Below are 27,623 nucleotides of genomic sequence, written 5' to 3' on the forward strand. Positions count from 1 at the left end.
CTTGTTTCTTAACAAATCTTTCTGTATGCCACCTTTCAGTGTCTGTTCTTTAGCCAAGCTTAGCTTCTCAAGTGGCAGGCCCTCTCTTTGGGGAATGTTGAATGGTGAGAGAAGGATAATGGAAAAGCTCAGTGCATGTGTTTCTATGTGTGAATTAAATATAGTTTCACAGGGGAAGGTATGGCCAGTTCCCTGTTGAGACTATGCTGCAACATTCTGTTGCAAATCTTACCTTATAAGACAGTTACAGTACTTAGTTAAATGGCTTCGTTGTTGATAGGAGATATGTTTTCAACAGAATAAAAAAGGATAATATTGGTTATATATCTTAAGTCAAGTGGAGCCAATTAAGTGTTTACTTCTGTCTTTTTATTTGTCTTTAGAGCTCATGTCTTTAGCAGCCATTACTGAAATTTACAAAACTATACTAATCTTCACCCTAGGGTTTTCTACATTTTCTGCTAGAATACATTTTCAGAATTGAACTAATTTTTAAAATGTTTTCTGCTGGAAAATTCCTCTGTACTATACATGTCATGAAGATTGATCCCAGATGATCTCTCTCTGGAGGGGAGATATGCTTGGTGATAATGAAACACACACACTCTCAGCAAAAGAAGGGCTTATAATCCTTTATGTTTTTATTATGTCGTATATGTATGGCACTTTGCGGACAGTACAGAAGTGGGTTCTGTCTTTTCATTGTTCCTTGTGTAATATAGGAAGCAATAAAAAGGGAGGGCAGCATTGTGTAATAGGGGAAGCAATAAAGAGGAATTATGAGCAGGGCTTGAATCCTAATAATGTTCATGTGTGTCATTTTACATGTCATAGTTAGGTCTAATATCTCTTGGTGTATAACTAAAACATTCCATTGCAGAGAACTTGATCTATCTCAATTTTTAGTCCAAGGCATTATGTGACGTTACCAATTGTTTAAAATAACCAGAACAAAAAAAGATGGGGTTGGGTATGGCAGTGCTGTTGTGATAATGTATGGTCGGGAGACAAAAAAGGGTAGAGGGGATTTAGCACTGGGATTACTTCTAGGACAAATATCAGTGGCTTAAGGAAGGAGAATTACCTTAGAGAGATTAGCATGTAGTCTTGGAGAGGGGCAGGAAAATAGCTTTATACCCCATTTTATATTTATATATGTTGTTGGTAGAAACTAGGTGGCAGTGGTGGGCACTATTTAGCTGTTCCTATTTCTGTGTTTAGTTCTGTAGTTTTGACCTGTAGTTCCCAGCCTTCTGTCCCCAGCTGTTCTTGGACTAAAACTCCCAGAAGACTTCACCAGTAGCTGTGTTGGCCAAGATTTCTGGGACTTGTAGTCCAAGAACATCTGGCGACCCAAGGTTGGAAAGCACTAAACTAGGGTTGGTTTTGGCATTAATTCTTCAGAGGTTTTTTTTTAAAGCAATGGAGTTGGTTCCTTACCGGGTTGATTGCTTACTGAGTCAGCATGTTGCATGGACCATGGACTGAAGAGGATGTGATCACATGGAGATCACCTGTGATCACAATTTGGACTGCTTGTGGAGTGGTCTGGTGTGATCTGTTTCTTAGCTATCACGTGATGTTATAAGGAATTGCGCTCCAGCCCTACCCCAATCTCGACTCAAGCTGGACCTTTTTTTTTGTCCAGCTGTAGGGCTACTAGTTTTGGAGACGAAATGGGAGTGATTCCCTAACAGGCCGAAGGGCCACTTTAGGGTAGATCATTCCCTGCAAAATGACCCTTTCCAGTGCACCTGTTCTACCATTTGATTGCATCCCGAGGGTCTGTGATTTGAGGGTCTACTGCAGTGTGAGTGATACTGCAGTGTGTACCCAGGGCTTCCTTCTGTGTCTGTCAGTTTCCATCATGTGCCATCTGGGGTTGTGTGATGCTTATAAAACAGTACATGAGGAACTGGTCTTGTTTATTAAAGTGGTGTTCTGCTTCCACCCTCCAGATTATTGAGCTGTATCAAAGCTAAATGATTAGTGTGATCATCACTAACAGGTTTGCTCCTGTAATTCCTGAGCCATGAACTACACTGCTTGTATTATCCTCCAGAATGTAGCTTCTTCGCAATATGAGGATTTCTCTCATGTACTCTTATCCCCAGGGTAAGCTCACAGAACCATCCACTTGCAGTTTTGGATGTGGTGGATAAGAGAGTATGGAGCTTCAACTGGCTTTTACATTTTGTAAATCCTTGGATATAAATGCCTGCAGAATAATAATCTCATTCAGGAGAAAAGGAGGTTTTCTTAGCTTCCAGTGATATGAGAACTGTCAATCTTGGCTCATCTTAATCATGCTTTCCCCCTGCTCCCGTTCAGCTTGATATCTTCATGTCACATTCTGTAAAGGCTTTTTTCTCCTCTTTCTGAATGGGTGGAAAAAATCAATTTCAGGGTTGCAACCAGTTGTCTACAATTTGCCCTTTACATTGAAGTACATTACACATTAAATGGCATGTGGTTGGCCATACTTGATCAAGCCAGAAGTAGTTCAAGTCTAGAACACTGTCTCAGCCTTCCTTGTTGCCATTATTGGATAGATCAAGAACTGCATACTAAACAGGGAAATAATGTGTTGACAATGTGGTTAATTCCTCTACACCTGTTTCCTCTTGGCTTCAGCCAGAGTAAACATGTACACTTTTGTCTGACATCCATGTCAGATCCAAGAGTACCGATCCTGGTATGTTACAGCTATTTGCTAAATAATTTTGCAGACATGATTTGCATTGACTCCTGTGAGTCTATGCAAAAATATTATTACTAAAGATTCTGTGTGAACATGGGTCAGTCCAGAGAGATCCAAGGAGGTGATAATTATACACATTGTTTGGTAGCAGATTTTAATCACACATTCAAATCACCCTTTTTGCCATAAAACAAACACCTCTTTGTACTGCTTTATCATGTCCCAGCTTGTTCTTGAACTCGCTGAACTGCATGTTGTCTTAAATTGAATGGGTGTGCAAAACTTGCATTCAGACCTCCTTTCAGCTCTGGCTTCAGATTCTGGGGGAATTATACTAAGTTTCTGCTACCACAGTTTTGATTATTCTTGCACACTCTCATTTCGAGACTAGTTCTTTGGCTCTTGTACTTGTTTTCTAGCTAATGTGATCCTTATCACAAATGATTTGCCTACTTGCAAGGTGAATTTCATTGTTTGGGTATACAATGACAATAAATGTATTTGATTTGAGTGTTTTGTTGCCTATTTTATTTTTCCTGTAATGGTAGCAGATTGCACAGAAGTTGTTATTTTGCTAGCCATGCCGGTATGTGTGTTCAATTCCACCCTTCTTTCCCCGATTCCTTCTAGTTTCACTTCGTTTGGAGCTCTGAGTAGCAAGTCTGTTTTAAGTAATGATAGTGAAAGACATGCATCTGTCAGCCTGCCAAGTGTTTGAATCAGCTGTGCTTTATTTTAACAGTGGCATATCATGTTGCCTTTCAGTCATCTCTTCCTCCACCCATTGCCGAGGAGGGTGGAAATCTCTTTACACGGCTGGTATTGCTACATGTCCGTGCTATTTTTCTTGGTGGTGGCAATTGGGTGTGGGCTGCCTTGCCTCACTCTTCAGTAACTTTCTACAGATTCAGACACTGCAAGAAATAGCCTGGCAGTTTCTTGATCTTCTGAAACTGAAGGGGCTTTTCATGTATTCATTATAAGCAACAGTTGGCCTCTGTGTGTGTTTGATAGCTAACCCCCCCTCCCTTGCTCTCTTTCAACTAGGGAAGACATTCTGTTGATTGACAGATTACCTTTTTGAGTTTTGTTCGTTGTGTAAAACTGGCCAGTGGCATAACTACTAGGTGTTCCCTTTGGAGGCTGTTCTGTGAAGGATCTCTTTCTGTCAGAGAGTTGCTCTTGCTGAGTCACTAAACATTTCCCCCTTTCTTAGATCTAGCCTATCATTTTTTTATATTATGCCCTAGTGCTGTGTGTAATTAGAGTTCTTTAGTAAGGGAAACCGAATGTTCTGACCCTGATGGGAGATGTGAAGTGAGCTGTGTTAGTGTGTTGCCATTTGCTTTGCTTGATTTTGCTTTTGCTGTTCAAGAGGAGAAGTAAAAAAGGTAAGCAGAGCATTGAAACAGTACGCCCCTCACCCAACCACTGCTAGCCAAAGTGCACATGTACTCGCGAAGGCTTTCACGGCCAGGATCTAATGGTTGTTCTGGGTTTTTCAGGTTCTTTGGCCGTGTTCTGAAGGTTGTTCTTCCATATGTTTCGCCAGTCTCTGTGGCCGGAATCTTCTGAAGAAGCCGGCCACATAGACTGGCGAAACGTTAGGAAGAACAACCTTCAGAACACGGCCAAAGAACCCGAAAAACCCAGAACAACCATGCACATGTACTCATTCACTCAATCCCTAGTCATCCAGTGCATCTGTCTTACTCTCTGGTTCTGAGATTTCACTGCGGAGTCCTCTTTACTGCTCGGAAAGCAACAAACAGTGACCAAAATCCTCTTACCTAGTGTAATAAATCGTACTAGAGTAGGCCCATTGAATCAATGTGGATTCAGTGAATTAACTCCTCCCTTGGTTCCATGGATTCAAATGGGCCTGCTCTAACAGTGACTAAATAAGCTAAAGTAAGTTTCTGTTAGAGTACTGAAATTTAATTTCAATCAATGGAACTTACAGCTGAGCAGTCACACCATAGTAACTCATACTAGAGCAAGCCCATTTATTCAGTGGGCATACTCTAATGATTTACTATGCTAAATGAAAGGATTTTGACCATTTATTTTATTAAATGGGAGCTAAAATTCTCAGGAAGTGAAATTCTGCCATGTGTAGATATTTGGATGTTCTTGTCCTTAACCTATATTAATTTCTTTCTTTCAAATATCAACATTTACTTCTCTGTTGACCTGAAATATGTGCTTGTTTTGATTGTTACTTCACTCCCATTTCCACCCATTTTTAAAATGTCTACATGCTAAAACTATCCTCTCAATCTGTGTTCAGCAAAAACAGGATTTTTGTCCTTACTCGCCAGTATGGCTTGTTCCTACTGCCACCTTACTGATCAGAGTCCAACTAGAAAACTTGTTACTTGGTTTACAAGTGGTTTTTCCTGCTGGATTTTTTTTTGGTGGGGTAAGCAGTCCATTGATACCAGCAATCCCAGTTTTTGGCTTGCCAGAACTAGTGCTTCTTTAGTTTTCATTATGGTTAAGACGCCTAAAACAGGGAGAGATGATGGGGAAATTCTGGAAGAAAATTGGAATTTTTAAGAAAAGAAAATTGGAAAAGAAAAAGTTCCCACAGAATGTTAAAGAGTCTTAAATGTCCAGAATTACTGTTATGATTGCTATTATTGTATAATTGACTTGTGAAAATGACTACTAATTGATAGGTCAGTGTGAATTATTCACATGTTGCTGTCCTGACAAGAAAACAATGCCACAGTGATCACCCCACAGAGAAATAAAATGGGGATGAAAATCTGACTATCTGGCATCAACTTTGAATACAAGGACATTGATTTTCACAGCTGCCAGATATAGTCTTCTGCTGTTAAATGTTTCCTTAAATGGGTCCTTATCAATACCATTAGCATCCTGCAGCAACCTTGTGGAGGCAAGCTAAAACACCAACAGTTTTTCCCCCAAGTCACCCAGCAGGATTAATTTCTAAACAGGGATTCGAACCTGAGCTTCACACATCGAAAGACAACACTCTAGCTTTGGTATCATTTTAGCTTTTCTCTGCAGGTGCATACCCTGTTTTCCCGAAAATAAGACCTAACCTGAAAATAAGCCCTAGTATGATAGATAGAGGGGACGTGGTGGCGCTGTGGGCTAAATCGCAGAAGCCTGTGCTGCAGGGTCAGAAGACCAGCAGTCGTAAGATCGAATCCACGCGACAGAGTGAGCTCCCGTCGCTTGTCCCAGCTCCCGCCAACCTAGCGGTTCGAAAGCATTCAAATGCAAGTAGATCAATAGGGACCACCTCGGTGGGAAGGTAACAGCGTTCTGTGTCTAAGTCGCACTGGCCATGTGACCACGGAAGATTGTCTTCGGACGAAACGCTGGCTCTATTGCTTGGAAACGGGGATGAGCACCGCCCCCTAGAGTTGAACACGACTGGACAAAAAATTGTCAAGGGGAACCTTTACTATGATAAACAGATAAAACTTTATTACAGTCAACGACCAGCCACAAATAAAACATTGAAATATACAAATATACAGAGGGATAAAAAAAATACAGTATTGGTATCAAATGCAAATACTCGGTTCTGATGTGAACAACGACAGCCCTTGTATGATTTTTCAGGATAGTAGTAATATACGGTAAGCCCTACCCCAAAAATAAGCCCCAGTTAAATGAAACCCTGCCCTCCACCATTGTGCAGTATTATGCAGCAACCAGAACAAGATAATATAATATAATATAATATAATATAATATAATATAATATAATATAATATAATATAATATAATATAATATAATATAATATAATTTATTGTCATTGTAAGTATATACACAGTATACCATACAACGAAATTCACAGACACCCAGAGACCAGACACATGCACACACATAACATTCCCCAAACACTCCCCACCCACTAGAAGTCCCCCACTAAAAATACAAACATCTACACCTCAGGCCAAGTAACACAGTCCAACTAATTATTCACTACTGGTGGTCTTTAAGCTCATTATTAATTGCAATTATAGCTCTAGGATAAAAACTATTTAGAAAACGTGTGGTCCGAGTCTTAATTGTTCTATATCTTCTGCCAGACGGTAACAGTTCAAAAAAGTTATAAGCAGGATGGGAAGAGTCTCTCAGGATGCTGTGTGACTTCCTCAGACAGCGGGATGTGAAGATGTCATCCAGGGTTGGTAGCTGGAGCCCGATGATATTCTGGGCAATTTTAATGGTTCTCTGTAGAGCTTTTTTGTCCGCTACAGAGCTACTCCCAAACCATGCCAGAATGCCATAAGTTAGGACACTCTCAATGGTGCTACGGTAGTAGGACAGAAGTAAATGCTGTGATAAATTTAACTTCCCGAGCATTCTCAGGAAATACAGCCTCTTCTGTGCCTTCTTTATTAGCATGTTGGCATTTATAGTCCATGAGAGGTCCTCTGAGATGTAAGTACCCAGAAATTTAAAACTACCAACTCTCTCCACTTCCTCACCGTTTATGTACAGTGGTAAATGTACATTTCTCTTCCTCCTAAAATCAATTATGAGTTCTTTAGTTTTTTTGATGTTAAGTGTGAGATGATTTTCTTTACACCATAGTATCAATCTTTGTACTTCCTTTCTATAAGCAGACTCATTGTTCTTATTTATGAGTCCCACCACTGTCGTATCATCCGCAAATTTAATAATTGCATTGGTGTTATATAGTGGGGTGCAATCATGTGTGTACAGGGAATAGAGGAAGGGACTCAGCACGCAGCCCTGGGGAGCTCCTGTACTTAGTACCAGGGTAGAAGAATGGTGGGATCCCATCCTTACTGACTGTGGCCTATCTGTCAGAAAATCCTTTATCCACATGCAGATCTCCTGAGGTAATCCCAGGTTGATCATTTTTAAAAACAACCTATTTGGTAGAATGGTGTTAAAAGCAGAGCTATAATCCACAAACAACAGCCTCGCATAAGTTCCCTGTTGTTCTAAGTGGCTCAATACAGTATGGAGTACGATGGACACAGCATCATCAGTAGATCTATTTCTCCTGTATGCAAATTGCCATGGATCCAAAGAAGGTGGAAGACTAGCCTTAATGTAATCCAGCACCAATCTCTCAAAACATTTCATAATAACAGATGTTAAAGCTACTGGTCTATAATCATTGGGAGATACCACAGCTGACTGCTTCGGGACTGGCACTATAATAGATGTCTTCAGGCAAGTGGGGACAGAACACTGCAACAAGGATAGATTGAAAATATCCGTAAAAACGCCAGCTAATTCTGCAGCACAGCCCCTAACAACTCGTCCCATGATTCCATCTGGTCCAGCTGCCTTTCGAATATTAATATTCTGGAAAGCGCGTCTCACATCTGAAATCTGCAGTACTAGTGGTTGTCTGTCGATGGTAGATTCTAGTGATGTATTATGGACAGTAGGTGCTGGAATAATGGTTGTTCCTGTTTCCACCTCAAAACGGCTGAAAAATTGATTTAACTGCTCAGCCAAAAAATCACTGCTGCTACACAGACTGTTTTTGTTACTCTGACCAGTGATTTGTCGTAGGCCGTGCCACACTCGGCGAGTGTCAGAACTTTCAAGGTGTTGTTCAATTCTCTGGCTGTACATAGCTTTGGCATCCCTAATGCCCCTTTTCAGTTTAGCTCTGGCCTCGCTATACTGTAGTTCATCACCAGAATGAAAAGCAGCATTTCTGGCTTTTAATAAAAGGCGCACTTCTCTATTTAGCCAAGGCTTGTTGTTAGAAAACACTCGTACTTGTCTTGTAGTAGCAATAACATCGATGCAGCTTTTGATATAAAACAGGCATAAGTATCAACATTGTCCTCCTCAAACAGTGTCCAATCAGTGCTCCTAAAGCAATCTTGAAGTTGCTCAGTTGCATCCACTGGCCACACTTGTATTTCTCTAATTGATGGTCTGATTCTTTTAACAAGGGGTCTGTACGATGGAATCAAAAAAAGAGATATATGATCTGACTGTCCCAAGCTAGGCAATGGCTTCGTCTTATATCCATGCATGATGTTACAATATACCTGATCCAAGGTATTTTCCCCTCTAGTGGGACAGTCCACATACTGATAAAAGTTAGGGAGGACGGTCTTTAAATTGGCTTGATTGAAATCACCTGCTACCACCAGCACTCCATCTGGGTAGGCCTGCTGCTGTTTGCTGATAGCAGTTAACAAACAACTCAAAGCTGTGGTTGTGTTAGCATCAGGAGGTATATATATTGCTGTTATTATAACAACATTAAACTCACGAGGCAGGTAAAAGGGGCGGCATTTCACTGCCAAATACTCCAAATCAGGAGAACAGTGAATGTCCATTATTTTAACATCTGTGCTCCAATTATCGTTTGTGTAAACACAAACCCCTCCACCTCTGCTCTTCCCAGATTCAATAGACCTGTCTGCTCGATGTACTCTGCGTCCTTGTAGTTCAATTACCTCCCCTGGGATGGAAGAATCAAGCCATGTCTCTGTAAAGATCATAACGCAACAGTCTCGAATATTTTTCTGTAGGGAGATAGTAAGTTCCAACTCCTCAATCTTGTTGGGTAGAGATCTAACATTTGAGACAAAAAGACTTGGCAATGCAGGCTTGTGAGGATTTTTGCCTAACCTCACTCGTAGACCAGCCCTGCAACCTCTTTTCTGCTTGCGTTTTCTCCGTGTTCTTTTCTTCCTGACAGGGAGAGCAGGCCGTCTTAAAAGCTCAGCTGGGATGTTGTAAGTTGAGACCCTCGATTCAAAGTTGCAACTGTTTCTACCAATAGATAATAATTCTTGTCGACTGTAAGTTACTTGTGCCTGAGCACGTAGAGTCCATAATAAGGACCAATCTCTGGAATGCCTAGCCGCTGCAAATACTTGCGCCGCCATCTTGACCAACATGTCAAGATGACATGACTGTATTTGAATAAATGTAGATTGATGTACATGGAGGGGGGAATCCCCTGAAAATAAGCCCTAATGCGCTTTTTCGGGGAAACATGGTATTCTCAGGTCTATTGATGACATTTTAAAATCTCTGGAACAATAAAGCTAGAAATATTCAAGAGATCTCTTCATGTGACCATTAAAAATATGTTCGTCCATGATTTGCTCCTGAGTTGGGTAGAAGGGAGGTACAGATCTACCAGTAGATCTCAGGGAGATTTTCAGTAGATTTGCAGTTATATCTGCTGTTTCACAGTTGTTTAGCGGTAGTGGCAACAGAGTGCATGTCCACCTCCCCCATCCTAAATTGCGTTGCAGAAATGAAGAAAGGAGGAAGCAGCAGGAGGACTGTTGAGTTCCATGCATGCTGGTAGAAAGAAGACATTCCTGGTCTCAGTCTTCTTCGATTCTGTTTCTTTGGCTCTTGAAAAACCAAGTAGATCACAAAGTCTTAATATCCTGGGTTATTGGGTATTGGAAATAGCTCACAGTAAAGTAGCAGCCATATAATTGTAGGATATTTCACAGACTACACATGGGCATTCCACTGCTGAGAAGGTAAACAACAGTATATGTCACGTGGTTTCCCTGGAGCTGGCTACAAGACATCCCAATCCATTCCTCAGATTTATCTGTTGGTAGACATGAAGCCTGAAACTCAGAGTCAGGTCATCTCAGTGATAGTTACCCAAACGTACGTGCCTGACAAGAATTTAGACTTCTCTGTTGCTTTTGATTTCTTTGGTTGGGCTAATTTATTTCCTCACATTCTGAGAAGCTGCTTTCTGTGTTTCCACAGCACAGTAGCACGTGGCATGCAGGCAAGGCAACCAGGCATAAGTTAGTTATATAAACAAGTTGCATCATGCTGCTAAACATGTGAGTAACAAACAGCAAACTCTGAATCCACACAAGTGGTAAAATACATTTCCTCTGCATAATTAAGTGGAATGTTGGAGGCAGGCAGGCAGGCAGGCATGGTCTCAGCTGAAGATAACCCAATTGAACATATACCTTTTGAATTTCATTTGCCAAATGTAGGCAGCCAACTCTTCAGATAACGCTTTCAAATTCAATTCAGATCGAAGAACAGCCTTTCTGTGACACTGGGTGTAAATGCTCTGAGCACTTACGTAACCGTTTCCTTTTAATTCTCCCGGCTCATGTAAGAAATTTCACTCTGAACAAAGGAAATAAATTAATACACAGCGGCATTATGGAGACAGCGTTAGATTAGGCAGTGTGTTTGCATATTGGCTCTTGAACTGCCTTCCCAGTTTGTAGTATTTTGAGGTAACCAGTAGGATGCTATTGCGTACTTCCTTGCAGCCACAAAGGCCACCGTGGAGGCTGTTATATGATGCACAATCTGTGGGGTGGAAGTCTCTACTTAAGAGCAGCTGGCTACTGAGGTATAGATGATAGCTTTCACTTTTCCCAATAGGTATGTGAACAGCACCATTCTCCTCCTCCTCTCTGTTTTCTTCCCCTACCTTTTTTCACCCCCGCACGCATAACAGAACAATGAAGACAGATTAGAATGCAGTAGAGCCCTGAAGATAAGCTAAGGCAGCAGCAGTTTCTCATTCCTGATTACTCACTAGCTTCAAGAGATAACATGCCGTTTTTTTTCCCTTTCTCTGAAGATTCATAATAGTGCCCAAAGCCTCCCCCCCCTTTTTTTTGTGGCTGTCTTAATTATTCCCCTTCTTTCCCTCACCTTTTCACCATCTCCAGATCATCTTTTCTTTACTATTGGATAGGCTTCAGCTTGTGATAGCTCAGAGTCACTATAAGACATTGATTCCTTTTCTAAATGAAAAGCTACATGTGACTTCCAATCCCCCCCCCCACTCTGAAATCTACAGCTTCTTTGTGTTCTACTCCCAAACCTTCTACAGTACTTGTCACCTTGTGTCCCACTGATTTCTTTTAGAAGGTACTTTCAGCACATTTTACACAGGATCACAGCCTTATTTTAAAGTTTTCATTGACATAGTTAATTGGAGCACACGTTTGCTGTGGGTGAATTTCTAAGCAAGTGCTTTTTTGGGTGAGGAGGTGAATTTATTTAGAGGCTTTCCAACCTAAAAAACCCCAAAGTGGATTTTTAAAGATGCCGAAATGAATTATCTAGCAAGCCAAAGTTGTGCTTTAATGCATTTTGTAAGGAGTGTTGGAATAATCTAGTGAGATACTGAGCAATTCCCTTCAGGGTACAAGCTTTTAGGACAGTAAAAACATACATAAATTTGCAAATGAAAATAGAGAGGCAAGGTTATTTATTATTTATCAATTCCACTCAGCTGACTAAAGAGCTCAGTGACTTGGATACCTGGCTGTGGACTCAGAGGTTGGGATTCTGATTAACCAGGGTGGCTTCTGGAAGAAAGACTAAGCCTGTGTAGCCTTGGGCATGTTGTATAAACACAAAGTGCCCCCCCCCCCAGAAGAAAGGAATCATAAACTGCTTCTGAGTACTCTATACCAAAAAAAAAAAAAAAAAAAAAAACAGGAAGAGGTCACTATAACTCAGTTCAGGATGGATAAAAATCAATTCGTTTTTAAAATCAGTTTGATTTAAATCATTATTGAATCTGGATTTCCCAAGTCCAGCACTTGAGTTAGCTCCACCACACTGGGTCACTTTGGGAACAGTTTTTTTCTGACATCATAGAACTAATACAATATTAACTCTGTTGGTTGCATTAAAAAATAGTGGTACCTTAGTTCACCTGGATCACCCCAGGTATTTCAATTTGTATGACTTTGGGTGCCAGCAGCTGCTTTCAGGAATATAACATGCAAAAGGATTTGTATAATGTGCCTTGACTGGAGCATTCCATGTGGGTTGGCATTGCTAGTCACCAGGACCTAGCTGCCATTTTGTATAGGAGAGAGAGGAACTGGTGAATCTTCACTTACATTTCTGGTTCTAAATGTTTGAGAATCACCAAGCCAGTGAAGTGGATAGAGTGTTGGACTGAGATTCAGGAGACATGGGTTCAAATCTTTGCTCAGCCATGGGAATTCACTGGCTCGGGGAGGCGACTGGTTAAACTGCTCTTAAGTTTCTCACCTACATTGCAAACCCTAAGAGGGTTTCCAGAAGTCTGGATCAACTTGATGGAACACCACACCCAAGGCAGTTACTGGCAGTCCACACCCACTGCACATGCCTCACACTCACACGGTCACTTATAGACCTCTCCCACTGGTTTAATGAGAGAGCTATGGATTCAAATATTAATGAGTTTTCCTAGCAAAGGAGGCAAAGGGTTATTGGTTACTATGGATAGATCCTGATCAAAGGCAGTATGACTTCTTTTGATCTGGCTTTGTGGCCTGGGTAGGGGAAAACCTAATAAGGTTCTCAAGGTATGTGGGATGTTTACCATTGCTGCCCCCCCCCCCAAGTGGCCAAGTGGGGTTTCCATAGCCCAGGTTTCTTAAGCCTTCGTCTGATACACTATTCATTATGCTGCACTAGCTCTCACTTGTCCCCGTAGAAGACGGTACACAAGATATGTTCCATGAAACAAAATGACACACCTGAGTTTTTGGTCTTTCTTTGTCAACAGCCATAAATGGTCTCTGTGCAAACAAAACCATTTTTCCCTGCTTGGTTGTCATAGAAAAAAGATCTACTACGGCACATGGATTTAAATGATATCCCCTTGTGTCACTGTTGTGCTGCTTGGGGATTACGGTTTGTGACTGAGAATCTTCTTGACGGTAATGAGGCTGAAGAAACAAAACTACATTTCTATGTGGGCTTTGTAGTTTCTGCTTGTTAATGCAGAAATCCAAACTTAAATAATGTTGAAGTCTTTAAAGGAGAGGGGGTCACTTATATTATTGCACGAAGCAAAAAATATGTGTACTGCATTTTTTAAATTAAAAATTCACAGTCCCACTGGAATGAACATTCGGCTGCCTAGTCCTAACCATACATTTAGCTATTTGATATGTTTCTGTAGAATAGAATATGTGCTTGATGGAATAACAAGAGTGACAAGCAAGTCAGTTATGGTGGGTGATGGACATAGTAAAATGAGGAATGGGCGCCATATTTTATTTGTTAAACTAAGTATAGAGCAACAGTTGCTCAGAACTTTATGTAAAAACTCAACTGTTACTGCATTTACTTATGCAAGTAGCCCGATAATAGTATACAGTACTAGCTGTGATAGAACAGGTAATAATATTTTAGTATTTATAATAGTGTTTCCCAAATCATCAAAACTTGTGAGGGCTGAATTGAGGGTTTCCTAGTTCACAGGTCATATTAGTAACCATAGCATTATGCCACCCTCACAATATAAAGGTTAGCTAATGTTGGCACGCTTCAGAGATGTTTGTTGTGTTCTTCTCTTCCATGGGAAGTGACACCCAGATGTACTGATTGGCTGAACTCCAGTTGCTTTAAATTTCTGCCACAGACGTTTAATAACTTTACTGGCAGTGGTGATTTCTGGAAATTAAAGACTATCACAACTCTATCCTGCAGCTCTCAGTGGGCTTTTGGACTTTTGAGTGGGAGGTTGGGAATTTGTAATTTCCAAAAAAAACATTGTGACTGATGATAATTTTTGGCTGTTAAATTATGCTACTGGATTTCAGTCATAGTTTGGGAAACCTCTACAATTTCTGATGTAGATTAGTAAGTGGGGTGGACACGTTGCTTCTATTCCATCTCATTTTTCAGCATTTTCTCCTATGCTAGAAAGCACAGTCTGGCTTGTTTCTTCAAAGCAGATAGTAGTAGATGACTGTGTTTCATTCTCTTCATACCAGTGTGGATGTACTGACAGCTTTAAGAGGCTACAGTATTTGATAGATGAGAGAGAGTATGACTACGTATTTGCTATCTTGAGTCACTCCCATTCTGGAAGAAAGATGCATATGCTGTCAGAGGGCCACAACGCTATCTTTTTAAAATTATTTTTATTCTAACATGTCTTAGTTAAATGCAGTATTTGATGGAAGGAGACTTTCTCCTTTGTTTCTTTCAGGATCTTAAACAGGATTTGGTAAAAAAAAACAATTAGACTGATGGCAACTGTAGTCATTCTCAGGTTGCTTATGTGTAAGTTGTGTACTGTAATACCATTTTGAAATTTTGTATACAGTGATACACCAGTAGATGTTTTACATAAAATGGTGAAAATCACATAAGTATCATCATCATAATTATGAGCTGGAAAGGGATCCTATGAATCATCAAGTCCAGCCCTTGTCAAGGAGGCACAGTGGGGAATTGAACTCCCAAACTCTAGCTCCACAGCCAGAGGCCTAAACCACTGAGCAGTAGTTCCTATGGCGGGGGAGGGCAATTAATTTCTATAGAGGGGCACATGAAAAATCTGAACTGTGTTCAGGGGCTGAACCAACTTTACTTAAAAATAGGCCTCCATTAAGTGGGTAGTAATAGGCCCCAAATTTGTGGGTAGTAATAGGACCCCTTTGGGTGAGGCCCTGTGGTGAACGAACTACAAGGCTGACATAGTTAACTCCCTAAACTTTTTTAGGACTGGAGCGACGACCGGCAGGCTGAACAGGAGTGGCTCGTGGGTCGTATGTGGCCCACGGGTCGCACTTTGCCCAGGTCTGGCCTATGGGTATGTTATGGTACAGACTAGAAGATCAGTGAGCTGAGCTTTATTATTATATGATAGAACTGAGACGTGCGCTTTAATAAATAATTAGATTTCATTCCTATTTCCATTATTTATTAGTAAGATATGCCATTTTCCAATGCACTCTGGAAAATCTTTAGAAGTGAATGAATGAATTGCAGCTTGGGCATTTTCTTACACTTATATTGTTTCTCTAAAGTGATTGTAAATGTATTAATAAACCAGTTCCAGTAGATCAATACAGTTCGTTGTTATATGTGTATACAACAAAACCGCATTAAAGGAGAGTAAGGAGACAAATGGGAAGCTGGGACACCTGCTCGTGAAAAGATCTCCTGTTGGATACGAGTACTACCTACCTAGAGATTGCAGCCAAAACAAAACAAAAACAACAAGAACGTTGAGACTTGGAAGGACACCTGTAAAAGAACTGAAATATGACTCACACCTGACTGTGCCACGTCGTCGTTGTCGTTTAGTCGTGTCTGACTCTTCGTGACCCCATGAACCAGAGCATGCCAGGCCCTCCTATCTTCCACTGCCTCCCATAGTTGTGTCAAATTCATGTTGGTTGCTTCGCAGACGCTATCTAGCCATCTCATCCTCTGTCTTCCCCTTCTCCTCCTGCCTTCACACTTTCCCAATATCAAGGTCTTTTCCAAGGACTCTTCTCTTCTCATGAGATGGCCAAAGTATTGGATCCTCAGCTTCAGGATCTGTCCTTCCAGTGAGCACTCAGGGTTGATTTCCTTTAGAATGGATTGGTTTGTTCTCCTTGCAGTCCAGGAGACTTTCAAGAGCCTCCTCCAACACCACAATTCAAAGGCATCAATTCTTCGGCGGTCAGCTTTCTTTATGGTCCAGCTCTCACTTCCATACATCACAACTTGTGCCAGAAGTAGTCCCAAATGTGAGCTGTTTCTCTTTCTGATCCAACCCTTAGGCTATTATTCTTCAAGCATATCACAAGTTTTCAAAGTCACCAGAAAAGTACATAACGTTGGGAAAATTTGAAGGCCAGAGAGGGAAAAGGAATACCAAATATTAGATGGATTGACTCAGTGGCTGAAATCCTCTTGAGCAGTTACATAAATGACGTAACTCTTAAATGCAAATGACCATAAATTAAGAAATCTCTGTTGGCATTATCTGTTCCATGCCAGATAATGTGATTTAGTATGCAACCCATAGTGTCTGCAGAGATTTCTTAACATATGGCCATTTGCTTCCAAAGGTTTGCCATTTGTGTAAACAGGACTTCAATTGTGTAAACAGGACTTCAGTGCGTTAAAAAAAAGCCACAGGCTGAGCTTACAAGACTTTAGCAGGGCTGTTAATGATAGAACCTTTTAGGGGTTACTGATTCTTAGGGCAGGCATAAGTTGGAAGTAGCTTGATGATACAAAACAAAGGTATATTAGTTCATGGGACAAGCAACTGCCTTGGCTAATTTATCCTGAGGTAACGTAATTGGGGAGTTCACTTTATTTCTTTCTGGGACAGTGAAACGAATAGAATTTCAAAGTGCTTAACTGCATGTGGGTTCTGCTGTGAAACCCATCAGTAAATATTAAGTGTAGCTTTGGGCACCTACACCTTGATCTTGCTCTGTGTTCTTCTATAGCTCAAATTAAAATTATCTTAAACAAGTTTACTAATAAACTGGGAAACATTGGTGAAGATTGTTCACTTTACTAACAATTCCAGTGCAATTAAAAAAGTCAGGTAACTGTATTGTCTGTAGTATCTCCCCGTACAGTGGCAGTACCTTCATTAGGCCACCACCACCCAAAAATGTGCTTCCTTTTCTTCCCCTTGACAGCAGACAGTGGAACAATGAGGGAAAAAGACAGTTGTCGGAAAGATTGGCGATAAATATGAATCTATGCACATAATGCAACAGGGGACACAATTTACTGAATTACCCATGTGTGAAGAATCCATAAATGATTTGCTCAAGGCTATGGGTGTATTCTTTACCATTGTAAGGAAGGTTTTTCTTTTCTTTGATAGAAAATAAAATGTTAGCATATTATAACAGCACCTGGGTGGGAGTGTATGTTCTGGACAATATGGTATGATAAGGTGTGGAAGCAGAGTGGAAGCCCATTATTTGCCTATTTCTAATCCATATGTGTTCCAGCTTCTGCAAGGGGCACTGGAGGTCATTGCCTTCCATGATTTTATGAAGTGAATCTGACATTGCATTTGTGGTGTGTTTGTGGTCAAAGTAGGCAAGCCTGGAGCTGTTTTTGTTCTTAGGCTCATGCCTGGTTGCCTCCACAAACTGGCTGTCACCAGTTAAAGGATTTGTAATTGTCGGTCATATAAAGTTTTAATCAGTTACATTGCAGGATTGTTCCTACACATGTTCTGCTTACAAATAAAAATAAATTCATATGCAACGGTTTACATACAGGCGTCATTTTAGAAAAAGCATTCTCTATTCTCTAGATTAGTGTGGTGTTTCTTCTAAGACGGTGCTAGCAGCTTGCTTTATATCACCTTGTTTGTTGTTGCTTTTGCTGTGCGCTTTCAATGTGGAACCTTTTTAACGAATTAAAAGTTTTTGATCACTCTTGCTAATTAATTCAGTATTGCAGCCCTAGCAAAGAGGTATTCTAAAGAACAAAAGATTCATGAAACCACAGTCAGTAGATTATATGAAGTATTATACGGTATTGATTGATTGATTGATTGATTGATTGATTGATTGATTGATTGATTGATTGATTGATTGTATTTATACCCTGCCTATCTAGTTATTTCGACCACTCTGGGTGGCTTACAACATAAAACATAAGAAGTTTAAGAAAAATTTATAACAATTAATTAATTAAATGATTCTGCAAGATGGGAAAAATACAAAATAAATCAAATAAAGAGGGGGGGGGAAAGGAAAGAGGACAGCAATTAACTGGAAGGGAAGGCCTGCCTAAACATCCATGTTTTTAGTTGGTTCTTAAAAGTACCCAGCGAGGGTGCAGCGCGAATCTCCGGAGGCAGGTTATTCCAGAGGTGAGGAGCCACCGCCGAGAAGGCCCGGTTTCTAGTTCTTTCCTTCCGGGCCTCCCTCGGCGTCAGGCTCCTCAGCCTCACCTCCTGGCTCGCGTGGGTGACACGGGTAGAACTAGATGGGAGTAAGCATTCCGCCAAGCATCGAGGTCCTAAACCGTTTAGGGCTTTATACATAAGCATCAGAATTTTAAAGTCAACGCGGAACCGAATGGGCAGCCAATGCAGTGCGGCCAAAATAGGAGAAATATGATTGAATTTTCTCACTCCGCTAAGGAGTCTGGCCACCTCATTCTGCACCACTCGGAGTTTCCGCGTCAACTTCAAAGGTAGCCCCACGTACAGCGTGTTACAGCGGTCTAGTCTCGAGATTACGAGCGCATGGACCAAGGTGGTGAGCGCCCCCACATCGAGATAGGGGCGCAGCAGGGCTATCCGCCAGAGGTGGGAAAAGGCGGTGCAGACCACCGATGCCACCTGACACTCCATGGTGAGCACCGGGTCCAGATGCATCCCCAGGCTGCGGACCCCGCTCTTTGCGGCAAGGGTCACCCCCCAAATGAGAGGGAGTCCCCCCAAACCCACCCTCAGGACCTCTGTCTTGTCCGAGTTCAGCCACTAGTAGATATGTGGAGTTTTTTTCATTCCAGACTGCAAAGGAAAAGACTGTATTTTTCACAACACTGGTGAAAGGCAAATTTTCCATTAACAGTAGCTTAGCTTGCAGTCCGTTGTGGAATGAAAATGGTTCTCATGGCTTAGATCCCCATGTACATCAACAATGCAAATAGCATCCTTCAGTCTCGAGAGACTATGGTAACATGCTCTGAATAGAGGACATGGAACAGCGTCTAGTGTGGCTGAGAAGGCCAATTCAAGAGTGACAATCCCTTCCACACTGAAGACAATCTCCCTGATTTTGCTGGTTTCGGGACTGCCTTTTTGCCTCAGCCTGTTGAACAAGTGTCTCTTCAAAATGGGAGAAGCCATGCATATGGGAGAGATACATCAAGAAGAGCTGCAGTAAATGAGGAGTAAAACCAAGAGAGGACATGAAATGTACGTAGATAATGCGTGAAAAGGGCCATGTTCTCAAAGATGTTCCAAGTCCCAGTACATTGAGACTCCTTGCTTAGACCTTCTTTGTTGACAGAATCAGACAAATTCTGTTCAATTCAGTACTTTTTTCAGGAATCCTGAACAAGAAAAGCCATTGTACACACTAATGGTAATAATAGGTATTTTTCTGGGGAAAATCCTGAGGTTTGAGAAATCCTGTGAGATTTCTTAGAGGGAAAAAAAAGGTCAGACAGAGAAGTGTTTCTGCAAGAAGAAATATGGAATATTTTTCTCACTGAGACCAAGAGGCAGTGAGATTCACACCCCTACTCAGGAGTAGGTTTATCTTGCTTCACCATTACTTAGAAGATAGGCAAGGCAACTAATGTCCATTTTGCATAATTCAAAAAGATAAATTAATTAGTACTTCCATTAATGAAAGAAACACTTTCAGTCCTTTGAGCTGTAAGAGTTGGATGTGTATGGGGTTTGGGGCACAATGGGGAGAGTGAGCGCTCAGAAAATAATAGTTTGTAGTCTGAGGTTGGAGGATAAAAATTTGATGTCTTCTTTGTGGGTCTAGTAAGTATATGGAGCTCTGTGGAAGTCTTCAGGCTGTTGTTATGTGTCTCCAAGTTGCTTCTGACTTATGGCGACCCTAGGAATGAGCAATCCCCAACATGTCCTTGTCCTCAACAGCCCTGCTCAGCCCTTGTAAAGTGAACCCTGTGGCCAGCATTATTGCCTTTTTTAGAGAATCTTGTCTTCTCATGATGGGCCCAAAGTAGGACGGCCCTAGTTTCATCAGACAGCTACTTGTTGTCCTTTCCCACAAGAGGGGGGTGCAGTTTGTGGGTGGTAAAATACATTGTAAGGAACAGATTCCTTGCTCATTGTTCTGTAGGGGGGAGAACTCCCTTTTTGTTCACATACAACCCTCCTAGTTTTCCCCAGGAGCATGACAGAGTTCATTCTAGCCCATGTCCAGGGCCACCTGTTAAGGAGACAATGGTGTCTAGCCCCCTTCCTTTACCCGGGTGAAAGCTCTGCTAAAGTGCTTTAGCTTCGCGCAGACAGCAGAGACAGTTTCCAACAATTGGGAGTAGAAAACGAGCGCTACCCAGGTGCAGGCTAAGTAGGAGGGAGGCTGAGAGAATCTCTTTGCTCTTCTGCCACCCACACAACATCTGAAGCCCACGTTCTGAGTCAGGAGCTTTTGTGTGGGGGAGGTCAGATGACTAAGGATGCATGGTGAGGGGGAGCAACAGATAGATACTCCGTGGAGTCTCTGTATGCTCTGTTGCCTAGTGCCCCCTGCTGCCCAGTCTTCAGCTGAGCTATACAAAAGAACTGAAATCTTGGACCTTGTGTACATGGCAGAGGGGGCCTTTGAATTATGTTCCTTGTAGTGGCTGAACAGAAATGCATGTAGTAATAATAATCATCTTAGAATTGCAGAGCTGGAAGGGAACCCTATGGAGCATCGCGTCCGTTCCCTGTCAAGGAGACCCAGTGGGAGACTGAACTCCCAACCTCTGGCTCCACAGGCAGAGACCTAAACCACTCAGCTGCCCAGCAGTTCATGTGTTGCGAGACAAGACCAGTGGTGTCTACAGCTGAGCAAGTGAGGGGACCACTCTGGGTGAAAGATTCTGTAATCATGGTTCAGATTGTTTTACCTCTGCTCTCTCTTCCCTTCCCAGTTTATCGAAGCTATCAGCAACAAGCAAGGTGAGCTAGAGAACTATGTGTCCGACGGCTACAAGACAGCGCTCACGGAAGAGAGGCGACGGTTCTGTTTCTTGGTGGAGAAGCAATGTGCGGTGGCCAAAAATGCCCTTGCCTACCATTCCAAGGTAAGCCCAGAGCTGTGCCAGACCATTCATCTCACAGGAAAATAGGTTCAGTGGACATCCTTTCGGACATGGGTGTTAAACAGCTGGATAAGGTCCATATTTCGTTCAGCCTCATTAAAAATCAGCTTTCAAATTCCTTATAGATGAGAATCACTTACCATGTGATTTCCTTTTAGTGCAGTAGTGCAGGATTGAAAATGTTGGCCTATAATTCTACCTTGGAAATGTGAATAGCTGCTGTTTTCAAGGAACTGGCAGGCAAATAGTATTCTCTATCTCTGCAGGAAATGTTGCCTGTCAGATTCATGATGGCTCATCTTCTGTTGTTCAGAACTGCAGGGGTACATAAATTCATGAATGGACAAAGGGGAGCGGGCGCGTAGGAGAAATACATATTCTGAAGTTTGTTCAGTGTTCACATTTTCTTGTGCCTTGTAGTCTTTTCTTACTCATGCACTGTATGTCCCAACACAGCCATGCTCTTGTACATTCCTTATGACTAGTGGTCATGTAACATATCGCAATAAGCATGGAACTGCCTGGAAGACTCTACGGTAGTCTCAGAAGTCATTAAGCAGAGACCTTTCCTTTTATTATTATTCCGTGTACCTCCTGCCCTCCCTCCACTGAGCTCTTCTTCCTTTTATTATCAGAACAACTTTGTGAGCTACTTAACGGTGAGAGTGAGAATGAGAAAGGCTACAGGTCAGGTATTGGGTTTCATGGTTCTTCTACGTGGCCTCTATGAATCCACACAACCAGTTTAAACTGTGATTGCGCTGGATCCTCAGAATATTCTGGAGCTTAAAATAAGAAACATGAGTAGTACGTTGTCCCCTACCGTGCATGCTCCCCCCGCCCGTTCACATCAGTTCCTTTTTGCCGCCGTCGCATTTGGAACCTCCTTGAGAATTTCAAACACGGAGTTCTCTGCAGTCATCTTTCTAGACTTAAGCTTCAGCTTTGGGAACAATCCCTCCAGCTTACAAAATCTATGGCTCAGCCTGCCTGTAAGTCCACCTCACAGGCTAAGCCCATGGGTAAAGCCATTTCAGAGATGGTGAAACAGCACCCTTCTGCCACGCCATCGCGCTCTGATGCCCCTTCAACATCGTTCGCTAAGGGGCACAAAGCCAAACATTCCATGCCGAAACCATAAAAAAACAACCACCAAATAGAAGCCATCCACCAATGCGCCTTCGGTTCAAGAACCCTTGCCACTGAAGAAACCTAAATCTCCGAAGGCGAAATCCTCAAGGGTTACTTCTCCACAGCTCCCAAAATCGGGGGATCTAATATGTGTGGTTTCACCCTTGGATGAAGAAGTACTTTCATCTCAACAACCATATCTAGTGCATTCACCAGAATGGGAGGAGCAGGTGGAGCAGCTTATATCCTCCCCGGCTAGTTCTCAACAATTTGGCTCTCCCAGAGAGCCCTCCTTGGTTGCTTTGCCTGATATGCAAGGAGTCGAAACGCAACCAGATACTGTGCCCTACTCCGTCCCAACAGGCCTACCACCTCAGCCTCCAACGCGTCATCAAGGGCACCAGCCATGTGGGACAGGCAATATATCTTTGCGTGCGGCATCGACCCACGCTCAACACTATCATTTGCCCCAGTCAGTGCTCAGCCGATAAACCTGCCAAGCATTATCAACTGGTTGCACTCAGAAGGGCAGGTGGGGTGGAGGAGTGCAAGCCATCATTGGCACTTCTCCGTGTACCATTTTTCATCTTTGGAGAATCATCTGTACATTACATTAGACACTCATCCCGGAGATCAGTTCCACGTAGTTCTACTGTGAACGCACAAGAAGGTCCCTTTCTGCCTCTTGGCTTTCTCTCCGTCTTTGCCTCGTTGTGTGAATTCCCTACCTTTCTGAGCTTCCTGTCTTATGTATCGGTGCACTGCAGAATGTCTACCCATATGCTCTTTGCTAATAGTCACAGAAATGCAAGGTATACTTTTTATGCTCATATAGTTATATTTGATGCTAGCAAAACTGGAAAGGTGGAACACTTTTTTGTGGGAGCTTTTCCTCCTCATCTGTGCTGAAAAACTAGCTCCCCGAGAGAGATGAGCTTCATGCCCTCCTTGCCATCAATTTGCACTTTACCTGGAACATTAGAGACATGCCTGCAATTTGTCATTCCATTAGTCCCACTGCAGTAGTTTTTCATTTCCTGTTGCGACATTTCTGAGTTACCGCAGGGATTCCAGAGTTACTTCTTTTCTTACAGAAATAAAAGTAAGAGCCTAAAACTTAGCAATGCTGGGCAGTTACAGAGTCTCAGAATACCAGTCCTTCCGTAATTGAGATTAGTTGAGCACTGGCTGAAGGCCTCTGCCAGCATGCCACATTCCCCCACCACTGCCCCCTTCGGCATGAGGAATGGGTACTGAGAATTCCTCCATCTGCTTCTCTCTCTTTCTCCCCCTCTCCTGTTCCTCTGGACTAAAGGTGTGCTGACAGTGTTCCTTTCAGGAGAGAAAACTCCAGCACTGGGCACACTAGTTGGTGGGCAGGATGGCAGTCCCACGACCACTCAGGTCAGACCTCCCCAAACAGAATCCTTCTCAGTCCAGTGAGATAAGGGATTGGAAGAAAGGCCTCTGATGCCAGCAGATCAGCCACAAGTTGCTCGTCCTCCCTTTCCCTCTTTTATTTTATATAAAATGGATAGCTCAGTCAGTTAGCACACCTGAATTCAGAGTCAGAGGCTGGGAGTATGGTTCCCACTGTGCCTTGCAGGAGAAGAACCAGCCTGTGTGGCCTTGGGCAAGCTGCGTGGTCCCAGTGCACCCACTTCTAAGAATTTCATCTCTTGTTCTTTCATTTTTTTGGAACTTTCACTGCTTTAAATTACATTAAGCATCCTATTATGCTTTAAAGACAGATGGGTTTAAATTTGCATAAGTTTTTGAAGATCGTAGCACATTCCATCAGATGCAAATTGTGCCATAATCCACGGAACTTTATGCCAAATGAACCTTGCTAGGCTTTTGGGCACCACGAGACTTCATTGTTTCGACTGCAACAGATGAATATGCATTCCATGTGGAAATCTAATTAAATTTTACTATCGCAGGCTTAAAACAACAGCAGAATTAATTGGTACTTGTTGTCTTTGGAAGAAGAACCTGAAATGAGACCTGACCCCACTCTAGCCATATCGCTCAGCTACATCCTTCACAGAGTGCTGCAAAATGTACTAGCGGTGGTTGTCTGTCGATCATCCTCTCTGTTCTCTGTAAATGTTTTCATGTGCTTTAGTTGGCCTATCAGCTGTTGTGTAATCTACATATTGATGTCTTTTATCAGGTATCTACATTGTTTGAAGCTTACAGTATATAGGATCACATAAATTTTATTTATTGTCCTATTTCCTAAGCAATAAAACTCTTATGTTTGTGGGTAAACTACTGCCACTAAATTTATACTGTGCTCTACCTCAGAGCACATTCCAATTTATGTATGAGTGTGTGTGTATGTGTATCAAGATAAGTCTCCTTGGAATGAGCAGCCATCCAAGAGAAGTTACCAACAAACCAAAATACATCAGTCACTCATCTGTCAGGGCTCCACAAGGGTATATGGTCTAAGCAGGTACTCCCAGATGGTTCTGAAGGGTGGGAAAACACGGCATATGTAATTTTCTTTCTTTTAGTTTCTTTGTTATATGGCTGAATGTTTGTTAGATGTTTATTTTTGTCAATATTTGAATTAAAATTGAAAAAAATATAAAAATAATAGTTTAAAAAATCTCCTTTCTCTTGAAAATGGGAACTGTCATAAATTCACAGAAGATACCCATCAATTTGACATAGTGTGATGGTTCCATTGAAATGAACATATAATTTTTCACATATTTTATGGCTGAAATATTATCTGTGGGCCTCCTTGTGTTTTCACTCCCTGCTCTCTCTCTCTCTCTCTCTCTCTCTCTCTCTCTCTCTCTCTAACTCCAGGGAAAAGACATCCTGACACAGAAGCTTCCCGTGTGGCAGCAGTCTTGTGCTGATCCCAACAAGATCCCAGATCGTGCTATCCAGCTCATGCAGCAGATGGCCCTCAGCAGTAATGGGACCATTATGCCCAGCCCTCTCTCTACATCCAAATCAAACCTCATCATCTCAGATCCCATCCCTGGTGCCAAACCACTGCCTGTCCCACCAGAGCTGGCACCTTTTGTTGGAGTGAGTATTACATATATGCATATCTTTCGGGATGAGGTCATGGTAGAGTTCTGGGGTTCCTCTTTCTTCCTGGAATTCTGTGACTAGAATTATCTTGTGCTGAGTTAAAGATGATTTATGATTTAGGAGTGCCACAAAAAGCCTGTTTCTCATTTTGGAATGTTTTTTTTTAAAGCCAGAAGATAGACTGCACATATTTTCATAATGTAAGGTTGAGATTTCTTAAAAGCTATTTTTTTTTAATGTAGCACATTGTGTTCAACAAAGGCAAAGACGAAATGAAAAGCTCATGTATTGCTAATAAAATTGCAAGCGTCTGTACGTAACTATCTTCCAAACTGAAACTAACCTTTAAAAGCTGAAGTAAATGTGAAAATAAAGCTGTGTAACTGAAAGAACCTAAGCTACTTATGCTAAAATATTTGAATTTGCCCTTAAACAATTACAGGCTATTTAGTATTCACAGCAACCATCTTTATTGCTGAAATTCAAAGTGCATTTAGTTCAGTCTGATTTTAAAACTTTATTGAGAATGCTGTGGGGAGGCTGGTTAGCTGTTGTAGCAGGAGGGCATGTTAAAATAATAGAGGTCTTTTGTGTATGCTAACCTGGACACGAGGTTGAAATAAGAGATCTCTACCCACACCTGCAAAATACAACACTTTAGCAAGAAGCAAACTTTAATTTAATATAAATTCCACAAACAAGGGTAGGGAATACTTTTATTGGACTACTAGAATATTAAAAACATGCACATTTTCAGATTTAGCAGGACTGAGGGATGGAAAGAATAGCCCAAATGCTTCCTGAGTAGATATTGTCTATGTATTGCAGTGTTAGGATCTGAGTCAAAATAATGTCCTAAAATGGAGACTACAAGCTAGCGGCTTCAGCTTGATGGGTTGAGCTTCATCTCAGATGAAATATAGGGCAAATGGATGTTTCTCATCACTGTAGGCAAAGGGTTGCCAATAAATAATCCTCGGGAATAGATTTAAACAGGGATTGAGTAGATTTACAGAGGCTATCAGTGTTTAGGATGGAGGTTGATCATATATCACTTCTAGTACTAGAGAGAGTCTGCTTCTCTGTATCAGAATGCTAGGGCCTATGAGGCAGGTAGTGCCGTTCCCTCCTGTCTTGCTGGCAGGTTCCCCCTAGGCAACTGGAGTGCCTCTGTGTGAGAGAATATTGGGCTAGGGAAGCCTTTGGATTCAACCAGCAGGGGCTCTCTTTATAGGCATCTCTTTTTCCCAGTTGGTAGTGTCTGTCCTCTGTTCTTTAATCTGACTGCACTTTCTGTCCCCACTCCCTCCTTCAGCGAATGTCTGCCCAAGAGACCATACCTGTGATGAATGGTGTCTCAGGCTCAGAAGGTGAAGACTACAACCACTGGTCTGACAGGAAGCCTCCTCAACCTAAATCCTTATCCCCACCTCAAACTCAGAAGCAGTTGAGCGATTCTTACTCCAACACCCTCCCTGTGCGCAAAAGCGTCATGCCGAAAAACAGCTATGCAGCCAGTAAGTCTGTCTTACAGAAGAGAAGTGGGTATGAGAGCAAACTTCTAACAAACTTCCCCTTTTTCTATAGTGAGACATGTTTCTGATGTTGGCTGCAGTAGCCACTGGAACAACCACAGCACTGAAAGGCTGAAGTGTGAGAGAGATCATAAATTGGTTGGTTGGTTGGTGGGTTGGTTGGTGGGTTGGTTGGTGGGTTGATTGGTTGGTTGGTTGGTTGGTTGGTTGGTTGGTTGGTTGGTTGGTTGGTTGGTTGGTTGGTTGGTTGATTGATTGATTGATTGATTGATTGATTGATTGATTGATTGATTGATTGATTTTAGCTACCGCTTGTTTTATCCATTTTGAATTATTTTTAAAAGTTTCTCAGCTACTTTGAACTCTAGCTTTTAGTGGAAAGGTGGGGTGTAAATATTGCTGTTGTTGTTAAAAACAATAGTGGGGCAAAATATTGAAATAATTTTGTCTGGATTTTTTAAATTTTCCACTTTATATATGTATTCGTTCATTCATTCGTTCGTTCATTCATTCATTTATTCATTCATTCATTTGCAACTATAACTGCTCCCATAGGGACGTGGTGGCGCTGTGGGTTAAACCGCTGAAGCCGCTGTGCTGCAAGGTCAGAAGACCTGCAGCTTGTCTCAGCTCCCGCCAACCTAGCGATCCAAAAGCATGCAAAATGCAAA

General features: G+C 41.9%; 1 protein-coding gene across 6 annotated transcripts in view; it reads left to right on the top strand.

The window, feature by feature from the left end:
- BAIAP2 (BAR/IMD domain containing adaptor protein 2) overlaps positions 1-27,623 on the top strand; it is a 173,560-nt gene that overhangs the window by 120,617 nt on the left and 25,320 nt on the right. For all 6 annotated transcript variants that reach the window (XM_072990726.2, XM_078384291.1, XM_072990727.2 and 3 more), the window contains exons 7-9: positions 21,059-21,211; positions 25,184-25,411; positions 26,733-26,934. In XM_072990726.2, coding sequence (XP_072846827.1) covers positions 21,059-21,211; positions 25,184-25,411; positions 26,733-26,934 — 583 coding nt within the window. The remainder of the gene's footprint in view (positions 1-21,058; positions 21,212-25,183; positions 25,412-26,732; positions 26,935-27,623) is intronic.

Source organism: Pogona vitticeps, chromosome 2 (assembly GCF_051106095.1).
Source record: "Pogona vitticeps strain Pit_001003342236 chromosome 2, PviZW2.1, whole genome shotgun sequence".
In the NCBI taxonomy this organism is placed as follows: domain Eukaryota; kingdom Metazoa; phylum Chordata; class Lepidosauria; order Squamata; family Agamidae; genus Pogona; species Pogona vitticeps.